We start from the raw sequence: 21,142 nt of genomic DNA, 5'->3' as shown, positions 1-21,142 counted from the left end.
TTTTATATAATTCTAGAGCAGTGTATATAAGCCCTGGTGTCCATTGCTCGCATCTTCAGTTGCACTTCAAGATTCAAGACCACTTTTATAAATATCGTAGTCTTGTCCGTGCGTGTTAGAATACAGGGTATTGGGATCGAATGAGGAAAAGAGATTTATAAGGAAAGTAATGTATGCGTGAATTCTTCCTTAGGATATTGAGCCCAGATTTAAAAATCAATCCAGGACAAAGTCCCAACCGTGCATAAACGACTACGCCGTGTCATAATCAGCTCAAAAAAAAAAAGCCATCTACACAGTCCTCTTCCCGATGTGGTCCGCTTCCCGATAGAAATCGTTAATGCGTGCATAACTGATTTGGGCCTTTATATGATGATATGGCAAGTGTTGTTGTAGAACTCGGGGAAGACGAAGAAAGAGGGCATGGTGAATGAGAAATATAGTGAACCTGAATAATAATAGAAAAAAAAAGTATCCGTGCGAAATAGGAGCGTTGTATAAATAATGCTCTTGTTTAATGAAATCTGCGGGGGCGATAATACTGTTGCTCATTGGCCTGAGTGTACGTATTGACGCGAGGATGGAAGATTTGGGGGGTTGTGTGCGGTAACACGACGGCCGATGCGCATGGTAACATTATAGCAAGCTTGGGAAGTGGTGTAAGGATTATAAAGACGGGGATGCTGTTGTCGATAGTTGTGCACACGATGCGGTTGCTGCTGATAAGACTGCTGAGCGTGAGGGTAATGAGCCTGGGCATTACCGGGAAGAGAAGTTGGGTTAAGAAGTGGTTGGAAATCACGGTTATAACGTGGAGGTCTGTTAACAGTGATATGAGGGATGTTTGAGGTGTTCGGGACAACTGTTTGCTGCGAGTTGACCCGTGAGATAACTGACTGTGCCTGCATAGCCGTAATCTGCTGCCAGGTCTACTGTTCAGCGGCTGGTTGTGCTGGCGAAGCTCTACCTCTACCACCGCGCCCGCGCCCGCGCCCTCGAGGATTGTTAAGATTCGGGGGTGGCGGAACGGCATGGTGCCCTTGAGAGGCCTGCTGCTGCTGCTGCTGCGGGCGAGCTGGGTGGTGGCCTGGACCATTATGTGGTCGCCGAAGAATAACCGGCTGACCGTTTTGGAAACCGCCTCTGTTGAACGCTTGAGGTTGGGTGGGTGGCCCACCGCCATTGGTTTGGTTGTTAAAGTTCCCACGGCCTGGCCCTCCTCGTCCACGAGGATTCTGGTTTCCGCGATATGCACCCGGTCCGTGTGGAACATTGTTTCCGCGTCCGTTTGGTCCACCATTGTCACTCCCACGACCACCGACGGCACCGCTGAAGGATCCTCGCAAAGGAGGAGGGACGCCTGCAGGAATAAACAGGGTTCCTTTAACGTCTTGAGGAGCTCCATTTGGAGCAGCGGCTTGTGCACTAGCCTTAGAGATTGCGACAACTTGGCGGCATGTAAGATTCAGAACCGACGAATATGGTACCGTCATCCCGCGGAAAGGGCTGCACCGGTCTCCCAGTGTACTCCCGCTCATGAAAGAAACGTCAAAGACGATATCTAGCAATGTGGTTCGAGCTGTTTTTGTAATCCCAACGACGGTTCCCTTGGTGGCAATCGGCACCTTTCCCGAGTCTTGGACGTAAACGATCCGGTCTCCAAGGCGAAACCGTTGATCATGAAGGCGATGCTCTGCGTCTGATGGTTTCAATAGAGCCTTTCGGGGGACAGCGCGGATTTGCTTGGCTTCCTGGTTGTTTCCAAGTTGCCCGACGTATTTATCGGCTTCATCTTCAATAATTCTGCAGGACTGGGCGTCCAATTGTTGTGCCTCCAGAGGCACCTTCTCAAAACTCTTTGTCTCAATCTCCTTCAACCATGACTGGATCTCCTTGATTTTCGCCTTCGCAATACTCGCCGGATAAAAGTCATCGGCGGAGTAATTATCGGCAGTCGGCCTACGTTCGATTCCGCGGAAAAATTCGGGGAATTTCCTCATGTATTCGCGAATCAGCTCAACCGCCTTTTTACTGAACTCCCACCCTGATCCTGTCTTTCGTGAATACCCGAGGACTTTAAGCTTTTTGCCTTCAAATTTGAGATTCAAGCCAAGATTCTGGCGTGTATCATCCACCTGTACTTGAAAGCTGGATGTTATTTTGCTCAGAACGAGACTAGTGAGTCCCAGGCCCTTAGCCACCGCATAAGACGGCTTATACTCGTCAACTTGATCTATTAGGGAGGCGACCCGGCTTCCGAAATCAGGCTCCTTGGTCCGCTAAAGAAATCATCAGCAATTAGCAATTTTTACTGCAGACACAAGAAATGATAAACTTACGAGAATCGAAATCCATATGTCAGCCCTGTCATCCCGATGACCAGTAACCTCCAGGGGGCGTCCGTAATTATAGTCACCTAGAAAGAAACATCGTGATCCGATAGGAAATTCTGTCGCGACATCAACAGCCGCTCTCTCGATAAACCTCTCATCTTCGGAGACCCTGCCTGAATCCACGGCAGTTTGGAAGGCGTAGTCGGTATCCTGTCCGGGGATGTTCTCGAATTCCTTGACCATAGCCCCGTCATCGGTTCTACGAAGCCCCTTGAGATGGTTGACATGAAGGATGATGTCAACGCTGCCGATGATCATACCCATTCTCTTGCTGTAATTGTTTTCGATGCGGTCGGCTCGAATTCGCCACAAATCTCGCTCCTTATCGGAATGTGAATTTTTCTGGACGTGGCCCTGAGCGTCGAGAGTATAGACGAATAGTTCATCTGATACGGCGCCGACTTGGGCTTCTCCCAAAAATGGATAACCAACGTGAACTCGCTGGTTAATCTTGGATTGCGCAATGGCTTCGACCGTGCCGGGTTTCGATGGATGGATGAGAGTAACCACCATGCTTTCATTCTTGCTATCCTGCTGGAACACATTCACACTATGATAGAGGAGCTGCCCTGTGTGGTCCAGGGATTTCAAGCTAGGAAATCCAGCCAAGGCATTGCGGCCGAGTTGAACTCCCTCACACAAGCCCTGGATTAGGTTCAAGCCCCCGTCGAGAGTTGGGAGCTCGAACTCGTTCATGACGCAATGGCAATGCTCCAAATCTGGGAAGACACCCTGCATAGATGATGGGTAGAGGACGTCCATTGACTCCGAGTATGTAAATTTCAGAGTTATTCCGAAGTCATTCCTTCGAATTTCGTCCTGTGTCAATAGATGTTCCACAGTCCTCATCGCGGCAAGTAGACGATCTTCTTGAATGAAGGGAATTTTCACAACAGCTTCCCAATCTTGCTTCTTCCCGTTCATATCGAGCTCGAAATTACGAGGATAGAAATCTAGAATCGGGGAGTCTGGGCTGGTCATGAGGATCTATAATATATTAGTTCGTGGTCTTTGCACACGATCGAGTCAAAATTTACTCACATGATACGGCTCGGGAACGATTTTTTTGCTTCGGTCCGGAAGCACGCCCATGAGTTGTTCAAACGGACGGAAAGGTGATCCCAATCGGAAGTTTAGGTTCGCACTTAAACCTTTCTTCACATCTATTTGAAATGTTAGGAGCATTCGGGAATAAAGGATATTTTTAAGGGCATACCGGAGATCTTTGGAGCGTAGTGGTAGCGGAAGAACCAGCCCCACGAGGCGACGCCGCGATAGTAATAAAAGAGTACCCATTGGATACCCTCAATGTAGTTTTCAGTCAAACTTTTAATCTCTTCCGTGTCGTCCAAACCAAATCCAAATTTCGCCTATGCTCATTTCGTCAGTATTTGGAAACTCGGCCTACCCGAGTAAATTCTTAAACATACCTTATAGTAGCTGTCTCTCCATCCTTTGAATTTCTCTTGATAGAGACGTTCCATTTCGGCCTTGGCCTCATCGGCACTAATGTCAACAATCGAAGCCTTTTCAAAAGCTCTGAAAACACGTTCCAAGGCGGCGTTGCCCTCTTCGTCCTCGAGTTCCTCATCGCCATCGAGTGAGGGATAAAACGACAGACGAGCAAACTTATCACCATTCTCGTCAGTAACAGTGATGTATTGCAAGTGAAGACTTTGAGCGAAGTCTTCCACAAATTTCCTGTCGGCAGCCTTGAGGCCCTTAAGATCGAGTAATTTATCACTTTCTTCCTTTTTGCGGTTTTCGATGAACTGTCGGACCAGTTTATACAGTTCCTTCTGAATCGTTGTCATAACAACCTTCCCATGTTTCTTCGGTTTTGCCACTGCCTCCAGCTCCTTCATTTGCTTTCCTCTTAACCAACCAGCATCGGCGGTTTCCATCTCGAAGATCTTGTATTCAAACTCCTCCATCTCGTCGAGGACTAGCCCCAGCGTTTCGAGGTTTACCTGACCATGGCCGTTAATGTAGCCTTTGGCCTTGGTTAAAACCTTCTTGTAAATTTTGAACATGAGGGACAAGGCGCCCTCGTTAATATGTAAGCCGGGTAGATGGGGTAAAAAGTCATTCCCCACGAAGAAAGCGAGCAAGACGAAATCGTCAAGAATTCGTTCAAAGTCATAAGGGACCGATAATAGTCCGGGTTGTTTGAGTTCCTGGAACTCCAGTTCTAAATATTCACGCACAATGCTAAGGTGCATGAGATAAAAGTTCTGGTGCTCGAGTTCCTTGGATTTCTTTTGATTGTTACGGCCGAAAGTAACCTCTTCTCGGAGAAGGGAGAAATGTGGGTCGTGACTGAGCAAGCCGAGCATGATAAGGTCGGCATCTAGACCGTAGAGACAGTGTCTGAGGTTAGGATTGTATCCAGGCTGAGCTTTCGCCAGTCGGATGTATTCCATGATCTTGTGTTCACCTTCACCGGGAACCTCGTGGCCTGAAAGGATGATTTCCACACCTTGCCAGTCCACATCCTCAGAAACCTTTTTGTTGATAAAATATTTCAACTGGTGAGATAGCTTCGCCATGAAAGACGTGCCTGGTGTAATGCAGTTGCTATCAAAGGGATCTTCTTTGGGCATTTCCACACCCTCTTTGAGCGCCTTTTGATAGGCCCTCTCATTGTCCAGTGCTGTTCTGAACCGACGGGCTCTCTGCTGATTCATCTTGGCGCGAGGAGCGACGCCGTCGATGGCCATGAAGAAAAGCTTCTTCGGCTTGATTTTGCCGAACAAATGCTCAATGTAGTTGAAGATGGCTATGAACATCTTCTCTTCCGTCATTCGGAACGTCGGACTATCCGAGTCTTTGTGTGTGCAGTTATGGATAATACCGTTCATATCGAGGTACAGAGCGTCGAACTCGGGTATTCTGTTCTCGGCGATGAGTTGTGAGATAGCAGGATATCTAGAAAGCTCAAAACGTTAACAGGAAAGCTCCAGGGCACGTCGAAGAGAGCAACGGCTTAGCTGCTACCTACCTTTCCGACATCCATCGGAAGAATTTGGGGACACCCATGGCGATTGTGATTAGAAGAGGAATGAAGTCGTTGGGATCCGACTACGAAGTGTCCGGAGGGAGAGTAGAGTGTGTGAATGCAGGTTATCTTCGGAAGTTTGCAATGAGGTCAGCCGACAGTCAATAGCAGACACTTTGCTGTTCGAGGAGCACCAAGGAGGTCTGGAGCTATTCTAAGCTTCGGGGAAGGTCTTTTGAAGTAATCTAGAGAAGCATACTTGCGTGAGAGAGTAGTTATCGTGAATGTTGGCTGATGGAGGAAGAGGAAGGAGGAAGAGAGATGGGACAGGGCTGGTTGATTGGGACAGGTTGGTTGACAGGTTGGAGAGAACTGATTCATAGCTCCCGCAGTTTGCTGTTCGGGCCTGGTTTCGTGCCCTTGGAACCTCAAAATTGTTTGGCCCCCTGTTTGCCCTTGAGTCGCCCTGTGTCGGTCCCCGTGTCGTGTTAGCCCCCGTGCCCACCCCGTGCGGCCTCTCTGCGCGCCTTTTCATTTGTGAACGCGTGCTTTGACTTCAACCTTTAAACCTGTCACTCTTCCGTGCATTCTCCGCCTCATCTACCAGAAAAAACGCCATCGGAGTTGTCGCACCTCCTCAGCTTCCAATCCGCCCCGATCACGATTACACTCCATCCTACGAAAGAGCTTCCCACCATGCCTCGCTCTGAAGATGAAGACCTCATGGACGACGATGATGGTTCGTTCCCTGCTTGAATATCGACTGCGCTGATTACTAACAGCATCTACAGTTGAAGTCGAGCCAGCCAGCGCTGAAGAACAGATAGTAACCGAAAAGTTAATCAACGAAGGTACCTTATCAGCAACTTAGCCCTTCCATCCTGTACCATGGGGGCCTAGACTGTTTGGTGAAACGATGGTTGGCTAACTTCTGAATACGAATACTAGAATACAAGACATGGAAGAAGAATGCCCCTTTCCTCTACGATATCATTATGAGGTACACCCGAGTACCCTTCCATTATTGACTAGATCGAGTAAGCTAATTGGGTGTTATATAGCACTGCTCTCGAGTGGCCTACTCTTACGACACAATGGTTCCCCGACAAACAAGAGTACGTCTCTACTGTATACCATTTCCCACATAGCCCATGGCCTAATATCTACCATTACACAGACATGAAGGGAAAAACTACTGTACCCACAGGTTGCTCGTTGGCACCCACACGTCGGGTGAGCGAGCGAACTACCTGCAGATTGCCGACGTCCAACTTCCAAAACCGATGGGTGACATCGACCCTAAGGATTACGATGAAACTCGAGAGGAGATTGGAGGCTACACTGGCAGCGACGAAGCTAGATTCGCCATCAAACAGCGAATCTTCCACGAAGGCGAGGTCAACAAGGCTCGATACATGCCCCAGAAGCCAGATGTCATCGCTACCATGTCCGTTTCCGGCAATGTCTACGTCTTCGACAGAACCAAACATGAGCTCGAGAGTGTCAAGTTTAAGCCACAGATACAATTGCAAGGTCATGAAAAAGAAGGTTACGGTCTCGACTGGAGTCCCAAAATCGAGGGACATCTGCTCACCGGCTCCGAAGACACAACTATCTGCCAGTGGGACGTCACCTCCTACTCCCGTGGCAACACCACCATTCGGCCGGTCAAGACTTACAACCTCCATCAATCTATCGTGAACGACGTCCGCTGGCACCCATCTCATTCAACTCTATTCGGATCGGTATCTGATGACCGTACGTTGAAAGTTACTGACACTCGTACCGGCACAGCAGGCCACAGCGTCGTCGCACACTCGGACGCCGTAAACAGTCTTGCCTTCCATCCGGTAAGCCAATACACCATTGCTACGGGTTCAGCCGATAAAACAGTCGCACTCTGGGACTTGCGCAACTTCAAGCATCATCTCCACTCCCTTGACGGCCATCAAGGCGATGTCTTGAATTTACAATGGCACCCACATGACGAACCGATCTTGGCCAGCAGCAGTACCGATCGCAGAATAATCTTCTGGGATCTTACTAAGATTGGAGAAGAGCAAACTCCCGAGGACCAGGAAGACGGACCACCTGAGCTGTACGTTTTCCTTTTCACCTTATTCGTAATAACCATGGGGTCGTATACTAATACTTTATTTAACCAGACTATTCATGCACGGTGGTCACACAAACCGTGTCTCAGACTTCGCCTGGAACCCCCATGACCCATGGGTTATGGCTTCCGCCGCCGAAGACAATCTACTCCAGATCTGGCGCGTGGCTAGTGCTATCGTTGGCAAGGATGATGAAGAGATTCCGGAGGAAGAATTGCTGTAAAAACAAAGATCCACTCGCCGGAGGATCTACACTGAGGATCACGGATATGCGAATGAAGAAGCGGAACTTTTGGAGGAGAACCCTGTACTACTAGCCCTTTCTTTACAGTCCAATGGCGTTAATTTCCATGTTTTCTTATTTTCCATCAAGTCCGGCCGCAGCGCTAGCCTTTAGATTCGGTAGGGGTTGTTACATTGTAAGCTCTCGCGAAGGATGAGCTATTGAATGTACATCGCCCGAAGGTATAAACCTGACCTTTCGTGCCCTCGCTTCGAGACTACGTGCCCTCCATAGTCGGCAAAACACTATGTTTTCAAAAAATAAAAAATAATAAAATAAAAATTTATAACTATATAAAAAATGGGTAAGTAGTATTCTAAAGGATACCTGGCGGCGCCATTCACCCTCGCGTATGCATGCCACCCCCAGCTAGTACAATGATTTTTTCGAGGTTGCCGTAGCCACTTGGTCGCAAGTAACCACACTTAGGCCTAGACATTACATCTATCCGCGATATCAAATAATAGATCCATATTCCACCCTAACCGGTACCAACAAGTGCATATGCCATAACCCGAACCGAACGGCCGATATAAAAAAGAAACACACGATCTAAAAATCATTCAAGTCCACTTTTGAACAACAACTGCATTCAACAACCCGGCATCCTTCAAAATCTGATCCATCTCCTTAAGCTCCTTTGGTGGAAAAGTCGTCTGCAGAACGTAATTCCTTGATCGACTGGCAGTATTCGAAGCGTTCACAAAGGCGTAGATATCACCAACGGTATGCGTATGGTTGAACCTACTCACGAGTCTCGTTCCATCTCCAAGTCTGATCTGTAAGCCCGTCGTCGGCGCCGAAGGATCGATGGTGACGGTCTGGGGGGCTGGTTGGGCTGGAGCCGTAGCAGCAGCAGAAGTCGAGGAGGACGCGGGAGCGCTATCGAAACCTGGAGTCGGAGCACCAAGTCTTTGTCCGGATCCGCTGAATGGGACAAACTTCTTCTTGGGTGGAACGTAATCCTCATCCATCTTTCTGTGGACGTTTACATCAGTTGGCTGTCCCGGTAGGACGCCCATAAGATGCAGAGGTGCACGACCGGCTTCGATTCCTCGAAGGGTCTCCTGGTGTGCTGGGTCGTCGTAGCGCAGAAGGGGTCCATCCTCAACAGAGAAGCCGTCACGCCAGAAGTAGAGATTTCTGGTAACCTTAGGAGGCGGCTTAAGAATTTCAGCAATGGGGTCTTCGACCACTTGAGATGGGGCGTCATCGGATCCAAGAGTCACGCCGCGCCCAGTGAAGCGGGAGGCCGGACCTTCATCTTCGTCGCCGTCGTCTTGCTGTTGTTGGCGAGCCCTGCTGCCCCTAGAGGCGGTAAAATGTTAGCAGTGCGCCTAAGCATATGGGAGAGACATTTCACATACTCTTGAGCTTGCTTAAGAATGTTTCGGACACTATCGAGACCGCGTTGCCCCGGTTTGTTAGGATTCTCGATTGCAAGACCGCTAAATAGAATAGTTAGCCATTTCGTACTGAAAAGTCGATTTACCGGCCGACCTACGATTTTTCTCCGCCAGCGAACATATCCTGGCCACCTTCCTCATCACTGTCATCCCCTGGGCTGTGGCCATGTCCCGGTGCCGCCGGACGACCAATATCCCCTAATGTCATCATTCTATAGCCTTCGTCAGCTCCATCGAATCATCTTTTTGTCGTAGGTGTAGGCATACCCTCGTCTTCTAGGTGGCTGAACTGCACCTTGGGCGGACCTTTCTACCGGTTCACCAACAGACGCTCCCCCCAAGGTTCTTCCGACACCGGTAGAAGCTCCAGTAGGTGGCGGTGTGGCTTTACGAAGTGACTGTGGGGCTTCCCAGTCGTCTTCTTCCGCATCTTGGATTTGTGCGGCAACAGGCCTGGATGTCGAGGCACCGGCATCTTCTGGAGCGGCGTAAAAGAGATCTAAGGCTTCCTTAAAGGCCATAAAGTTAGGACATGGTGATGTTTAGGAGGGATTCGGCATATGAATATGTACTTGAAGCTGCCAGTTCGAAGACTCAAGGATAGCCCTTGCCTGGATTATGAATGTTAGCTTGATTCCAAAGCTAACATGGAGGAAGACGAACGTTTTCTGGGGGGGCCTGTGTCAGTTCGACAAACTGAGCAACGATCGCGTCACGGTCTGCCATATTTTCGGCGTGATGATATGTTTCTTTCTTCGATGGCGGGGTAGCGGGGCCTAGAATGACTCAGCCGAGCGAGTTTGATCTCAGCGGGTAGTATTCCTTCTCGTCGTTTGGTAATTAGATGGATGGAGTGGATCGTGTTCAAGTCACGATGGTTACTCCTGAAGAAAGCTGAGGTCGAAGGTGTAAGCTGTAGGTTGTAAGTAGGTTGGACGGTGACTGTGACGGTGACGCGTAGAACCAAGCTGCCAGGGCTGTTAACCAGAGCTAGCTACCTGGGAGTTCGCTGGGTGGTATGACACCCGGCTGCATTGCTTCGTCGGCACCCACCCAATTATCCGACCTTACCTCCACATGCCCGCTCCCCTCTTCCTTCTCCGGAACCCCATCTCCAACCTCCAGCCATCAAGCATCTCCAAATCCAAAGATGTCGACTAACCAGCCGCCTCAGACTGCCTCGCTCTCCTCCTCCGCCGTCCTGTCCGCTCCATCCGACCCGGAATCCACTAATCCTAATACTGCAACGAACTCTCCATCCGCGGACTCGGCACAAATAATCCTCTACAATCCTCCCACGTTCGTCTCCATTATCCGGTCGGCGGCTATCAATCTGTTCTTACCGTTCGTAAATGGCTTGATGTTGGGTTTTGGCGAGCTATTCGCTCATGAGATTGCCTTCAGACTCGGATGGAGTGGAACTAATGTAATCCTGTCCAATAGTTCCCTATATGCCTGGTCGAAATGGAATATAACTAACCTGAAACTTCCACGTTAGGTATTCCCTCTTTCACGGAGATCTCAGTCGCGCATTGCCGCCCCCGGTGTCGAGGTCGTCGAAAACTCATTCGAGAAACGGAGGAGGGGAGGCGCGGAACTACGGGATCTAACAAGTCTGGAGTGATCGGTTCGGTAACAACATCAGGATACATTACGGCAGTATGGGAGAGGAGAGACATTGTGAATATTAGACAGGGAAGACTGTCCCGAACCAAAAATGATACCAGGAGGTAATCATAATAAAAGGTATATAGGTGTCAAAGTGAGAAGCACTATTGCATTTGATCTTCTACCAGGCCAAGTTAAGACTGTCACATTGAACTACTTAAAACTTATGTACATAAAAAGACCATCGATCTCTTGAGCAGCTTTGCCCGTTATATATCCCCTTTTTTCACTTAGAGAGAAAAAAATAATCGTACCGGATCAAATGTCGGCCGGCGGCAAGATCGTTGGAGAGAGCGGAGAGAAGCGTATTCCCTTCCCATAAAAACTAGAAGAAACGAAATCAAAAAACCATATGACCATAGAACCCATTTCTTTCCCACGAACGCCTGAAGGAGACTTATTAAAGACAGAGTAAAGTGAGCGAAGGTTGTATCCAAGAAGTAAAATCCGCACGCAAGAAAACCGCGATCAACAGTGACAAAACGAACCAAGAAGATAAATTGAGCCAACTTGGATTTTTTTTTCTTTTTCTTCAGTCCTTTTTCTTACTAGAAGCCCATAGCCAACTCCCCCAACCCCCGTTCTTACTATCTTCATCATTTTTGTTCTCCGGGGCGGCAGTGGGAGGTGCCTTAGTCTCGGTTGGGTGGGCCTCGCTCTGCTTCTTGTGCTCTTCAATTGCACGAATGACGGGATGATTATCTCCATTTCGGGGTCTTGGGGGGTCGAAACGATTGAGTCTTCCCATGAGAGGACCAAGACCTGCTGCACTCTCTTCAGTGTACTCTTCCCTCTCTACTGTCCCATCCGAATACCTCCTCTCACGGACTTTCTTCAACCTCGTAATCCCATCTGCATCCGTTCTGGCAGTTGTCGACATTGACTCTGAAACCAGCCTCTTCCCATCCGTTCTTGGCTTATCTTTGTCCGCTAATCCTGCAAAGAAATCATGTAACTCTAGCTCTGTCTTTGGCTCTCGCTCCTCTTTCGTTCTCTCCGTTGTGTCTGAGGTAGGAAAGCGGACACCCTCCGGTAGTTTGTCCGACTTGCCATCTCGATCTCTCTGCTCTTTAATGATCTTGTCAAGCTCTTGTCGTTTCTCTACCAACTTTTGCATGCGCTCCTTGGCCGCTTTAGTTCTCTCCTCGTGCATCAACTTTTGGAATTCCTCAAATGAAGGATTATATTCCCGCTTGTCATTCCAAATGTCGTTCTTCACCCGGTCCATGACCCTGTCTCTCACATCGAACCGACTTGGATCCGAGCTTTCATAGATCTTCTGAATCCAAGGTGCCATCATTAGCTTGAAAATTTGTCCAAATGGGTTCTCTTGCAGAGGGAAAATCGGAGCTACGGTCGATTGACCAGGTGCCTTCCAGCCGCCGACAACCTCCGGAGGAGGCTGTTCCCGTTCGTTGTAGCGCCCATCAGGAAGAAATTCATCAAATAAACTTGTAAACAAGGGGTGCTTTCGTTGTGCTCCGTACATATCTTCGCCGAATAATTCTCTCAATATCGATGGCTGTTGTTGGCCCGTCTGTCGTGTCACCGAAAATTTTGGTTCCCCGCCGTTGATCTGAGTTCCCTTGATTATCACTGTTTCCGAGGTTATCCCATCCTTCCGTCTCGAAGCCCTTGCCTCCTTTACTCTAGCTTCCATATCAAGTAACCTTTCAAAGTCGTTTTGGAAAATTCCATAGTCCTTCCGTTGTTTAGCCGTCGAAATTTCCTTTTGTCGTTCCATTTCCTCATCGATGAGCTTTTCAAGCTGTGCGATATGGCCACCAAGGTTACGATCTACTGAGTCGATAGCTCGTAACCCTATGTTAAATAAAGGTTCTGGGAGCAATACCTCTGGCGGCATTGGTATATTCGGAAGAGTGATTGTGAGAACAATCTCGTCATCACGGTCTTTGTTCGAAGAGGTGTCGGATGATGAAGGTGAGGAGGGATTCTGTCCGGAACTACCGGAACTACCTCCAAACCCGGATACGCCAGATCCACCGCCTCCTCCTCCGTTATTTTTCCCATTGTCGCCGTCACGATTGCTGCTAGCCCTGGGTTCGTCCCCTCCGTTACCACCTTCCCGACGGTTCATATTCTCGAACCGATTTCGTTCTGCTTCTTCTCTCATCCAATTCGAACTCGGTGGTGTTTGTAGTATGCTCGGGATGCCGAAGACGGAGTGTAAAGCAGCAGAGATGTGCTCGTCGGCGAAACGGCGGACGGAGGCGATGAAGTCTTCCTGTTGGCGGGGTTGAGAAGTAGAGGAGGGGCTTTTGGTAGAGTCTGGGGATTTCGCGGGCTTGTCGTCGGACATGACGAAAAACGAAAAAACGGTAACTATTGGCACATGCAAGATTCCGGCTTGAAGGGTAAAATCGTCGTCGTCTTCCGTTCCGAATGCTCGTGTTTCTCGCGAGAGTGTTTTTTTTTATAGATTGATGGTTGAAGATGAGAACAGAATGAGGTAGTAAGGCAAAAGGAAGGTTAAAATGGGGCAGTTTGTTGGGGGGCAAAGCGAGGCAGGGCGAGCGGCATTCGAACTGCCTAAGCCCCGGCTCGCCACATGCTGGAACGCGACCGACATTTTTATATCACCGACATTGCTCTCCAAGCTGGATCCAGGTATCTAGAAAAGAGCACCGGCAATGTCGACACCAGCGGGCTCCCCGCCAGCCAGTGGCTCGCTTTCCATACCATCGCAGAATAAACGTCGCATCTCCTCGAACCCTTCCTCTCCAGGCGCGTCGACCCCGGGCGGTCCTTCATCCAAGAAATCGAAAGTCTCCGGGACCCCCTCGCTCTCGCGCAAATCGTCCATTGCGGCTGCAGCATCAAAATCCCATCCATTGCGACAAACTTCATTCCCCCCCGAGAATGCTGATGCAGCTTCACGACGCCGGAGAAGTACTAGTGTGACTTCAAATGCGACTACGAGCTTCACTCGAGGAAATAGTGTCGATCGAGTGTTGGTTCCACCGCCAGGGAATGGGAAAGATGATGCTGCTGCCGGAAAAGCAGGGGAAGATGATGGCGATGGGAGTGATGAAGATATCGGCGACGACCTCTTGACTATCATGAGGGTCGGAGATATAGAAGAGCTGGAACAGCAGAAAGAGGAAGAGCAAAAACGTCTAAAGTACGGCACCACCAGCTTGAATTGTCACAATTTTAACGAATTACAGGCCTGCTGACGATGAATAATAGTCTTCTAATGGACCACTTCGACGAAGACCAGATGACCCGTTACGAAGCATACCGTCGTGGAACTCTACAAAAATCAGCTGTCAAGAAAGTGGCCAACCTCGTCCTCGGACAGTCTATCAGCGCTAATGTCGCATCCGCTATCGGTGGCTTCTCGAAGATATTTGCTGGCGAGATGGTCGAGCGAGCCAAGGAAATCCAGAAGGCTTGGGGGGATGATAAACCTGGTGCACCTTTACTCCCGGAACATATCAGAGAAGCAGCCCGACGGTGGAGGCTAGAGAACGGAAAGACCGCAGGGGACCATGTCGCGGCCATGGAGAACGGGAATAGGAGGAATGTCGTCGGTGGGATGGGTGGGAAGCTATTCAAGTGATATACCACTACCATGACCGATGAATGATATCATATGAACCTTTACACGGACTCTCTCTCCATATCGAAATCGATATCGATATGTCTTACTTATGCATTGCGATGGCGTTCATTCGGGTGGATTCCTGGGATATCGATAGACTGGTCTGTTTCTTATTCTTTCTTATCTGCGATTCGATGTACATCTCAGGCAATTTGCAAAAATTGACACCCTTCCACATGGAAAGATCCCTTCCCTACAATTTACCAATATACTATCGTTATCCTTGTCATCATTGCGCATATTACATGGGATTCGATTCGAGGCTGGCAGGCTAGCAGTTCGGCTGTCGCGAAATCAATCAAGCATGCATGCAAGCTAAAACCTCAAACCTTCAACCGAGCCGAAGCAAAAATTTGACCGCAAACTCCACCGCCACTTCCTCTTCCATCAACCACCAACAATCATGTTGTCCAGAATCGTTCGTCGGCCATTGTCGACACAGCTTCCGCGGGCTTCGATAAGAGCGGATTCCGGACTGCTATCGAGTCCCAGGCAGGTACTTCACTCCATCCAGTCGGTTGTGCAGAGCCTCATGACATCCCACCTACTAACATCCATTCGTCCAGTTCTCGCAGCTGTCGTCCGCAAAACATCCCACATCACGATGGACCCCATCGAGGCCGACCCTTCTAACCTCACGGTCCTCGATCGCTCTTAAGGCATCCACGATCCCTTCCATTCGCTTCGCATCCACCGATGCCGCCGCTCCCTCGACAGGCACCCCACCGCCCGACATCAACCTCTCCAACTTCACCCAAGAAGCCGAAACCCATTCTACTTCCTTCGTAGACCACTTCCTCCCAGCCATACCCACTGCGCATGGAGTCACCGACCACCCGCCCGACACAATGGGCTATCTGTATGCCCTCGGCTTGGATAACGGCTGGGGTCCCACCACAGTCATGCAAAATGCCCTCGAAGCCCTCCACGTCTTCACCGGCGCACCCTGGTGGGCCGCTGCGGTCCTGGCGACCGTCGGTCTGCGTGCCATCTTCCTGCCTATCTTCATCAAAGTCTCCGATAACACCGCCCGAATGAAGGAACTCCAGCCCCTCATGCTGCCATACATGGAACGTCAAAGAGCTGCAATCAAAAACTCGGACCTCCAAGCACAGCAACAGATAAGAACCGAAATTATGGGACTTTACAAACGTGCCGGTGTATCTCCGTTCAGATCGTTATCGAACCTTCTACAGATTCCATTCCAGTTCGGATCTTTCATGATCCTTAGACAGATGGCGTATCTCCCCGTTCCCGGGTTAGAGAATACCGGTATTCTCTGGTTCCAAGATTTAACTAGCGCCGACCCGTTCTTCCTATTACCGGCATTGTCCAGCGGCTTCCTTTACTTGAGTATGAAGTTTGGCGCAGCAGACCTACCCAACCAGCAGGTTGGAAACATAATGAAGTATCTCAGGATCGGTCTACCGTTGTTCAGTTTGGGGATCACATGCACTATGCCTTCCGTAAGATCCCTCCCCGCTTGCATTACCATACACACCATGCTATCTAGCAAACTAACTCTAATATCAACCTTGACAAAGCTCCTAACACTCTACTTCCTCACTGCCTCCTTTCTCGCATTCCTTCAAGCCCTGGTCATCCGATCCGAAAAAACTAGAGCCTGGCTAGGAATCTACCCTCTCAATAGACCGGAAATCGCAAAACCACTCGTCAAAACAAACCTTTCCCCGGAAGCCCTCGCGAGGATCAAATCCGATGAGGCCATCGTTCAAACCGAGAAGGATAGACGGATGAGAGAGTCCAAAGGTGGGATGCTGGCTGCAGCGATGGGAACGAAGGGTGGACTCATGGATGGTGTCAGGGAGCAGATGAAGAATAGCTCGGAGGAGAGGAAATATAAAGAGTACGAGAGACGGGCGAAGGAGGAAGACGAGTACAGGAAGGCCATGGGCAGGAGATAGCCGGTAGTGTATAAGAGGCACTCCGAGGCCGCTTTTGTACATATATAATAACATCTAAAATTGTACATTTACATTACATATTCAGATAGGATACATAAGGTAATGAAGCTAAGAAGTAGGAGAAATATGTGTACAGTTCTAATATTCGATGTAATCAAAAGAGCAAATAAGCCAGGAACACCGACGCTGCGCTAAGAGATCTCAACTTCAGAACCAAGAGTGAAGATACCATAAGGAGGCTTTGCAAAATACGAAAGTACCAGTCCCGCAAAGTGTTCGTCGTAAGGACCAATATGTCCAAGAAGCTAGAAAATCGAGTATCACTTCAGCATATAACTCATATCCGGCAATAAATCGATAATTTCATTAAACACCGAATCTTCGTCTTTCTTCCCGACGATAGGCGACATGGTGACACTCCCCCTCGACACGTGTTTCGATTGTCTAGTCGGAGGTTGTTGGGCTCCGATGTTTCCCATAGAGGCAGTAGGTCTATGTCCCACCCCCTTGACACCAAGCCCCTTTGCAGGAGCTGGCCCCGTCTCAACGGCTTTGGGCGTAGCATCTTCAAAGGCCCCAAAGTCCATGTCGCCCCATTCTGACGCTAGTGGAGATGATATGTTTGGCTGTGGTGAGGCTGTCGGCCTTGGAGGTGCAGGTTGGACAAACTGCTGAGTCGGGAATATTGGTGCCGAATATCGTTTATTCACAGCCTCATCCTTCTTTACGCTCAACGAATTCATAGAAGTGATGGAAGAGATTGAACCGTTTCGGGTCGTTGATGAGTTTTGATGAGCCACTTCCGGCGAGTCTTTAGCCGGAGGTGGGTGTGTAGCTATAGTTGGAGTTGAAACCCGGCTCGGAACAAGAGTATTCGGCGAGAAGAGTGAAGCAGCACCCGGAGAGGGAGTCCCGGGTATTGTTGACATGTTATTTATTTTTTGGATAGATATCGGAGAAGGAACCCGTTTTGTCGATGGGGGTTTTGGAGTTGGCAGGATATCTTGGGGGTTAGCACTTGTAATATTTTCTTCGGATGGAGCTCCAAACATATCTAAGGTCCACGACCGGCGGCGAACTGTCGGTGCCGGCTCGCTCGAGACGGAAAGCTTCGGCGGTTGGGGTGCTGGCCATTCTACTGCCTTTTGATCGGTAGATGGAGTTGACACCATCTCACCCCAATCGTCAAAATCATCGTCTACGATAGCTGATTCATTATTCACGCGTGTAATGATAGGAGGCGATAGAATTGGTGGTGCAGGTGGTTTCACTTGGGCTTTCCCATTGGACTTGCTCGACAACGGTGGAAGAGAAGGGCGACCCATAGGGGTTTTTGGAGTGCGAGGAGGAGCCGGTTGAGGGCCCGTCTGAACCGGCTTAGGAGCATCGAAGATATCAAATGAACCCCATGGATCAGTAGCAACCTGTTGCGCCACAACTGGAGTAGCAGCCGGTGTCGCCTTGGAGCTTTGAGCCATTATCAAGCCGAATTCATTCGACTTTGTCGCAATATCAAGAGAACTTCGAACGGGTGGTTTAGAAATGATGTCGACGGATTGCACTGGTGCCGGGACATAGGGCTGTGATGTTGGATTGGAAGGGATCATTGACTCCATAGCCGCTAATGTAGGTGGCTTGGGTTGTGGGATCTGTGGCGCAGCTTGGACATATGACGGGGGAGATGTGGGAATTAATTGCGGAGCAGCTCGTGGGAGTGGGGGAGCAGCTTGCAATTCTAGGCCTTCAAAATCACCAAAGTCGTCATCGAATGAGGTATCAGCTAGAGTTTCCGCTGGCTTCGGTGATGGGTTGTCAAAGGCCGACAGATCCATACTTGGCGAAACGGAATGGGTCTTCAGAGATACAGGGGCACGAGCTGGCGCTGCTCTCATTTCAGCAATCGATAGCTCCCCAAATAAACTCTTTGGGCCAGAGTCAATGAACATAGACGTTGGTCTGTTTGTTGGAGTCGGTTTGGGGCGCGGGATGTCCACGGAGCTACTTGCTGTATGCCTCGAAGCCGTAGCTTGCCTCGGGGATGATATGGGCGGAAATGCCGAATTGCCAGCCGGGGGACTTACTCCAGGGGGGCTCGCTAGCTTTGGAGAAGTATTCGACGCCTTCGAATTCGTTGAAGGACTTCCACTTGACCAGCCAAAGCTCGGATTCCGAGGACTCTGCGCAGAACTCCAACCGAAACTTGGTGACCGAGGTGAAGTAGGCGAAGTAACGCTCATTGACATTCGCTTCGCCGGCTCAAATCGAGATTTAGGAGGCTGGAAGCCCGGTTTTGTGGGGCTCATCGCGCTAGAGCGCGGCGAAGTGGAATTCCAATCGAACATTCCGGCGCCGCTTGCGTTTCTTCCTAATATTGTTCTGCCGCCTATGCGGTCCTCAGATATCCATCGCTTGACAATCTCATGGACTTTTTTCTGGGTTTCAGACCCAGTCCACCTGACCCTTAATACATCTTCGCCTTGGATGCTGTTACGAGCTGACTCCTTTCTGATGAGCTTGTACCACGCCTTCCGCCTAGGAACCACGAAAGTGAGCAATGATTTTATACAAGAACAACTAGCGAACCTCACTTACTGTGATGTCGTTGAAATGATTTCCGAAATATCAGAGGCAGGGAGCTCGAGGGAATTGGGTTTGTAAAGTGCATCTAATGCACCAAGATTTCCGATAGCGAAGTTATCGATGTCAATATTTCTTATATCAAACGGTGGAAGCACCGGCGCACTGGGCACTGGGGGTTCCACGTCGGCAGATGCCGTCATATCTTCGGCTTCAAAATCCCCAAAGTCGGATCCCATCGATATCGGGGAAGCAGATCGAGAAGGTACTGTTTCAGGTACCGTGAGACTCAGTTTTCCCGGTTCCACGGGTACAGGAGGGGGTGGTTTTTCCGTCTCTTGTGTATCCGGGTCAACCTTATCTTCGCGCGTGGTCCCGTCGGTTTGTACTTCCATTGGTTCTTCTGTTGGTTCTTCTGTTGGTTCTTCCGTTGGTTCCGTAGCGTGTACGACTGGCGAAGGGATGCCTGGAACAGGCTGGACCTCGATGTTAATGGCTTCTTGACTCCTGTGCCCCTCTGCTTCCGACGGGTTCGTCTCAGATTTCCCCCAGTCATCCAGCTTGTTCCAAACATTTGAAGTATCTGAAGGAGCTATGCTTTCCTCCGATTTTGCCCATTCGTTCTTGTATGTCCAATTGGCCCTGCCAGGCTTTAGTTTGTCCTCGTCGTGGTCCGGCGGATGGATCACCGTAGTCCCGTTCCTGTTCGTCCCAGAACCCGTCTCCTCCACTTTCCACCCGCCGCCGCGTATATCCGTATGGTGCGCATGTGAGGCATCATGGTCGTCAAACCCCCAACCGTTGGTGAAAGACTCCTTATTCACTTTAAAAGGGGTGAACCCATTGGCAACCCCACCCCCCAAGCCGACTCCGCCTCCATTCGTCGTCACCACTTTCTGGCTTGTAGGTAACGACGATTGAAAATCGGCAAAGTCGTCGTCATCGTTCGTAGTTTCAGCCCAAGGAGAGCTTGTTGCCCAATCGTCCATCGATCAAACGCGAGGTGTGCAGAGAGCTGCTTGCGCGACCCATCGAGGTCGAACTGATTTCAGGGTTTGGCGATTACTTTGGGAAATTGCTGGGGTGAGCTTTGCATTGGAGGTTTGGCTTTCAGGGAAGCTGTGGCGCCGGAGCTTGGACGACACACAACGCAAACCCCGGCTCTTCTTCCTACACCAATTCCGCCTATTGAATATTGACGACAGCCATTAAATGGTAAATATCATTATGCTTCTATGGAAAAATTCCATACTATTCCCAAAAGATTATATGAAAGAAAATGAATGATAACTGTCCTTGAGTTCCTAAAACATCCTATTCATGCCGGTCGTTTGCTCGAGCTCCCCAGACTATCGTTTGCTAGTTCTATCTAACAAAAGGGAAGACCTGCCGAACAAGGCAGGCACCAACAAAAAAAAAAAAAAAGTTGCAAAAGAAATAGGCAAATTCACCCACTGCAAGACTCGAACTTGCAGCCTCCTGATGGAACCTCTCGAATAGAAGTCAGGTGCGCTAACCATTGCGCCAAGTGGGCAGCTGATGGAAAACATTTCTGATTTCAAGTATATGTGGGCGTCAGCATGTCGCTCTGATAGGTGTTGTTGAGTGTGTTGCACGATGCACGCAACTCACGTCAGTTTCAAATAGTCGACTCGTTGTAAAATATAGTCATGAAACTGGTGAACTACCTCGATGATACTATTACCAGTATCGTCGAGATATCACAAGCATTGCGGCATTATATGGTATGCCGATATCATGGTGCCATGCTACCTGAACCCCCAACCTATGATTACTTAGTCAACAGGCTGAGAAATTGTCGAGCACTAAAGCCTTCGATTGATCTGAGGCACCAAGATAAGCTTGTTTCTGAAACGAAGTTCAGCCTGAGGGATATTCTTTCGACAATGCAGCAATGATCACGACATCCATCTCTGGTCGATATAAAAGTCGGCATCGTTATATGTTATAACCCAAGCAGGTTTATAGCTGCTGCGGTCAAAAGAACCTGTCAGGATCCCTTGATATCCAAGCCGCTCAGACGCTCAACGGTCAATCAGGAAACCAGCACCACCTGACTAAATTTCCCTAGCTCTGTTCCTTGAGTGATATAATTTTTTTTCCCTTTGGATGCTCGATAAGGTCAAACAGCT

At 49.4% G+C, this 21,142-nt stretch overlaps 8 protein-coding genes across 8 annotated transcripts; 4 read left to right on the top strand and 4 right to left on the bottom strand.

The window, feature by feature from the left end:
- Window positions 1–929: 929 nt before the first annotated feature.
- Window positions 930–5,432, bottom strand: DFL_009630 (uncharacterized protein; the record flags this gene model as incomplete). The annotated part of the gene is made up of 6 exons (XM_067639548.1): window positions 930–2,279; window positions 2,340–3,380; window positions 3,435–3,556; window positions 3,610–3,763; window positions 3,824–5,321; window positions 5,395–5,432. 6 exons carry the CDS (start codon window positions 5,430–5,432, stop codon window positions 930–932), a joined length of 4,203 nt encoding a protein of 1,400 aa, XP_067487325.1.
- Window positions 5,433–6,087: 655 nt separating this feature from the next.
- DFL_009629 (uncharacterized protein) lies at window positions 6,088–7,728 on the top strand (the record flags this gene model as incomplete). The annotated part of the gene is made up of 6 exons (XM_067639546.1): window positions 6,088–6,130; window positions 6,183–6,242; window positions 6,340–6,391; window positions 6,453–6,506; window positions 6,569–7,489; window positions 7,557–7,728. The coding sequence occupies 6 exons, from the start codon at window positions 6,088–6,090 to the stop codon at window positions 7,726–7,728; spliced, it is 1,302 nt and encodes a 433-aa protein (XP_067487324.1).
- Window positions 7,729–8,351: 623 nt separating this feature from the next.
- Window positions 8,352–9,920, bottom strand: DFL_009628 (uncharacterized protein; the record flags this gene model as incomplete). Its single annotated transcript, XM_067639545.1, has 6 exons — window positions 8,352–9,096; window positions 9,156–9,236; window positions 9,293–9,406; window positions 9,462–9,703; window positions 9,767–9,805; window positions 9,858–9,920. The coding sequence occupies 6 exons, from the start codon at window positions 9,918–9,920 to the stop codon at window positions 8,352–8,354; spliced, it is 1,284 nt and encodes a 427-aa protein (XP_067487323.1).
- A 424-nt stretch (window positions 9,921–10,344) lies between these two features.
- Window positions 10,345–10,818, top strand: DFL_009627 (uncharacterized protein; the record flags this gene model as incomplete). The annotated part of the gene is made up of 2 exons (XM_067639544.1): window positions 10,345–10,620; window positions 10,693–10,818. The coding sequence occupies 2 exons, from the start codon at window positions 10,345–10,347 to the stop codon at window positions 10,816–10,818; spliced, it is 402 nt and encodes a 133-aa protein (XP_067487322.1).
- Window positions 10,819–11,394: 576 nt separating this feature from the next.
- DFL_009626 (uncharacterized protein) lies at window positions 11,395–13,182 on the bottom strand (the record flags this gene model as incomplete). The annotated part of the gene is made up of 1 exon (XM_067639543.1): window positions 11,395–13,182. One exon carries the CDS (start codon window positions 13,180–13,182, stop codon window positions 11,395–11,397), a length of 1,788 nt encoding a protein of 595 aa, XP_067487321.1.
- Window positions 13,183–13,513: 331 nt separating this feature from the next.
- On the top strand, window positions 13,514–14,445 carry DFL_009625 (uncharacterized protein; the record flags this gene model as incomplete). Its single annotated transcript, XM_067639542.1, has 2 exons — window positions 13,514–14,004; window positions 14,073–14,445. 2 exons carry the CDS (start codon window positions 13,514–13,516, stop codon window positions 14,443–14,445), a joined length of 864 nt encoding a protein of 287 aa, XP_067487320.1.
- A 445-nt stretch (window positions 14,446–14,890) lies between these two features.
- DFL_009624 (uncharacterized protein) lies at window positions 14,891–16,412 on the top strand (the record flags this gene model as incomplete). The annotated part of the gene is made up of 3 exons (XM_067639541.1): window positions 14,891–14,983; window positions 15,054–15,953; window positions 16,032–16,412. The coding sequence occupies 3 exons, from the start codon at window positions 14,891–14,893 to the stop codon at window positions 16,410–16,412; spliced, it is 1,374 nt and encodes a 457-aa protein (XP_067487319.1).
- A 320-nt stretch (window positions 16,413–16,732) lies between these two features.
- On the bottom strand, window positions 16,733–19,978 carry DFL_009623 (uncharacterized protein; the record flags this gene model as incomplete). The annotated part of the gene is made up of 2 exons (XM_067639540.1): window positions 16,733–18,944; window positions 19,005–19,978. 2 exons carry the CDS (start codon window positions 19,976–19,978, stop codon window positions 16,733–16,735), a joined length of 3,186 nt encoding a protein of 1,061 aa, XP_067487318.1.
- Between the last annotated feature and the right edge of the window lie 1,164 nt (window positions 19,979–21,142).

The sequence above is a fragment of the Arthrobotrys flagrans genome (genome assembly GCF_004000055.1).
Source record: "Arthrobotrys flagrans strain CBS H-5679 chromosome Unknown unitig_1, whole genome shotgun sequence".
Classification (NCBI taxonomy): domain Eukaryota; kingdom Fungi; phylum Ascomycota; class Orbiliomycetes; order Orbiliales; family Orbiliaceae; genus Arthrobotrys; species Arthrobotrys flagrans.
Note: the sequence above shows the minus strand (reverse complement) of the source record. Positions and strands in the feature narration are given on the sequence as shown.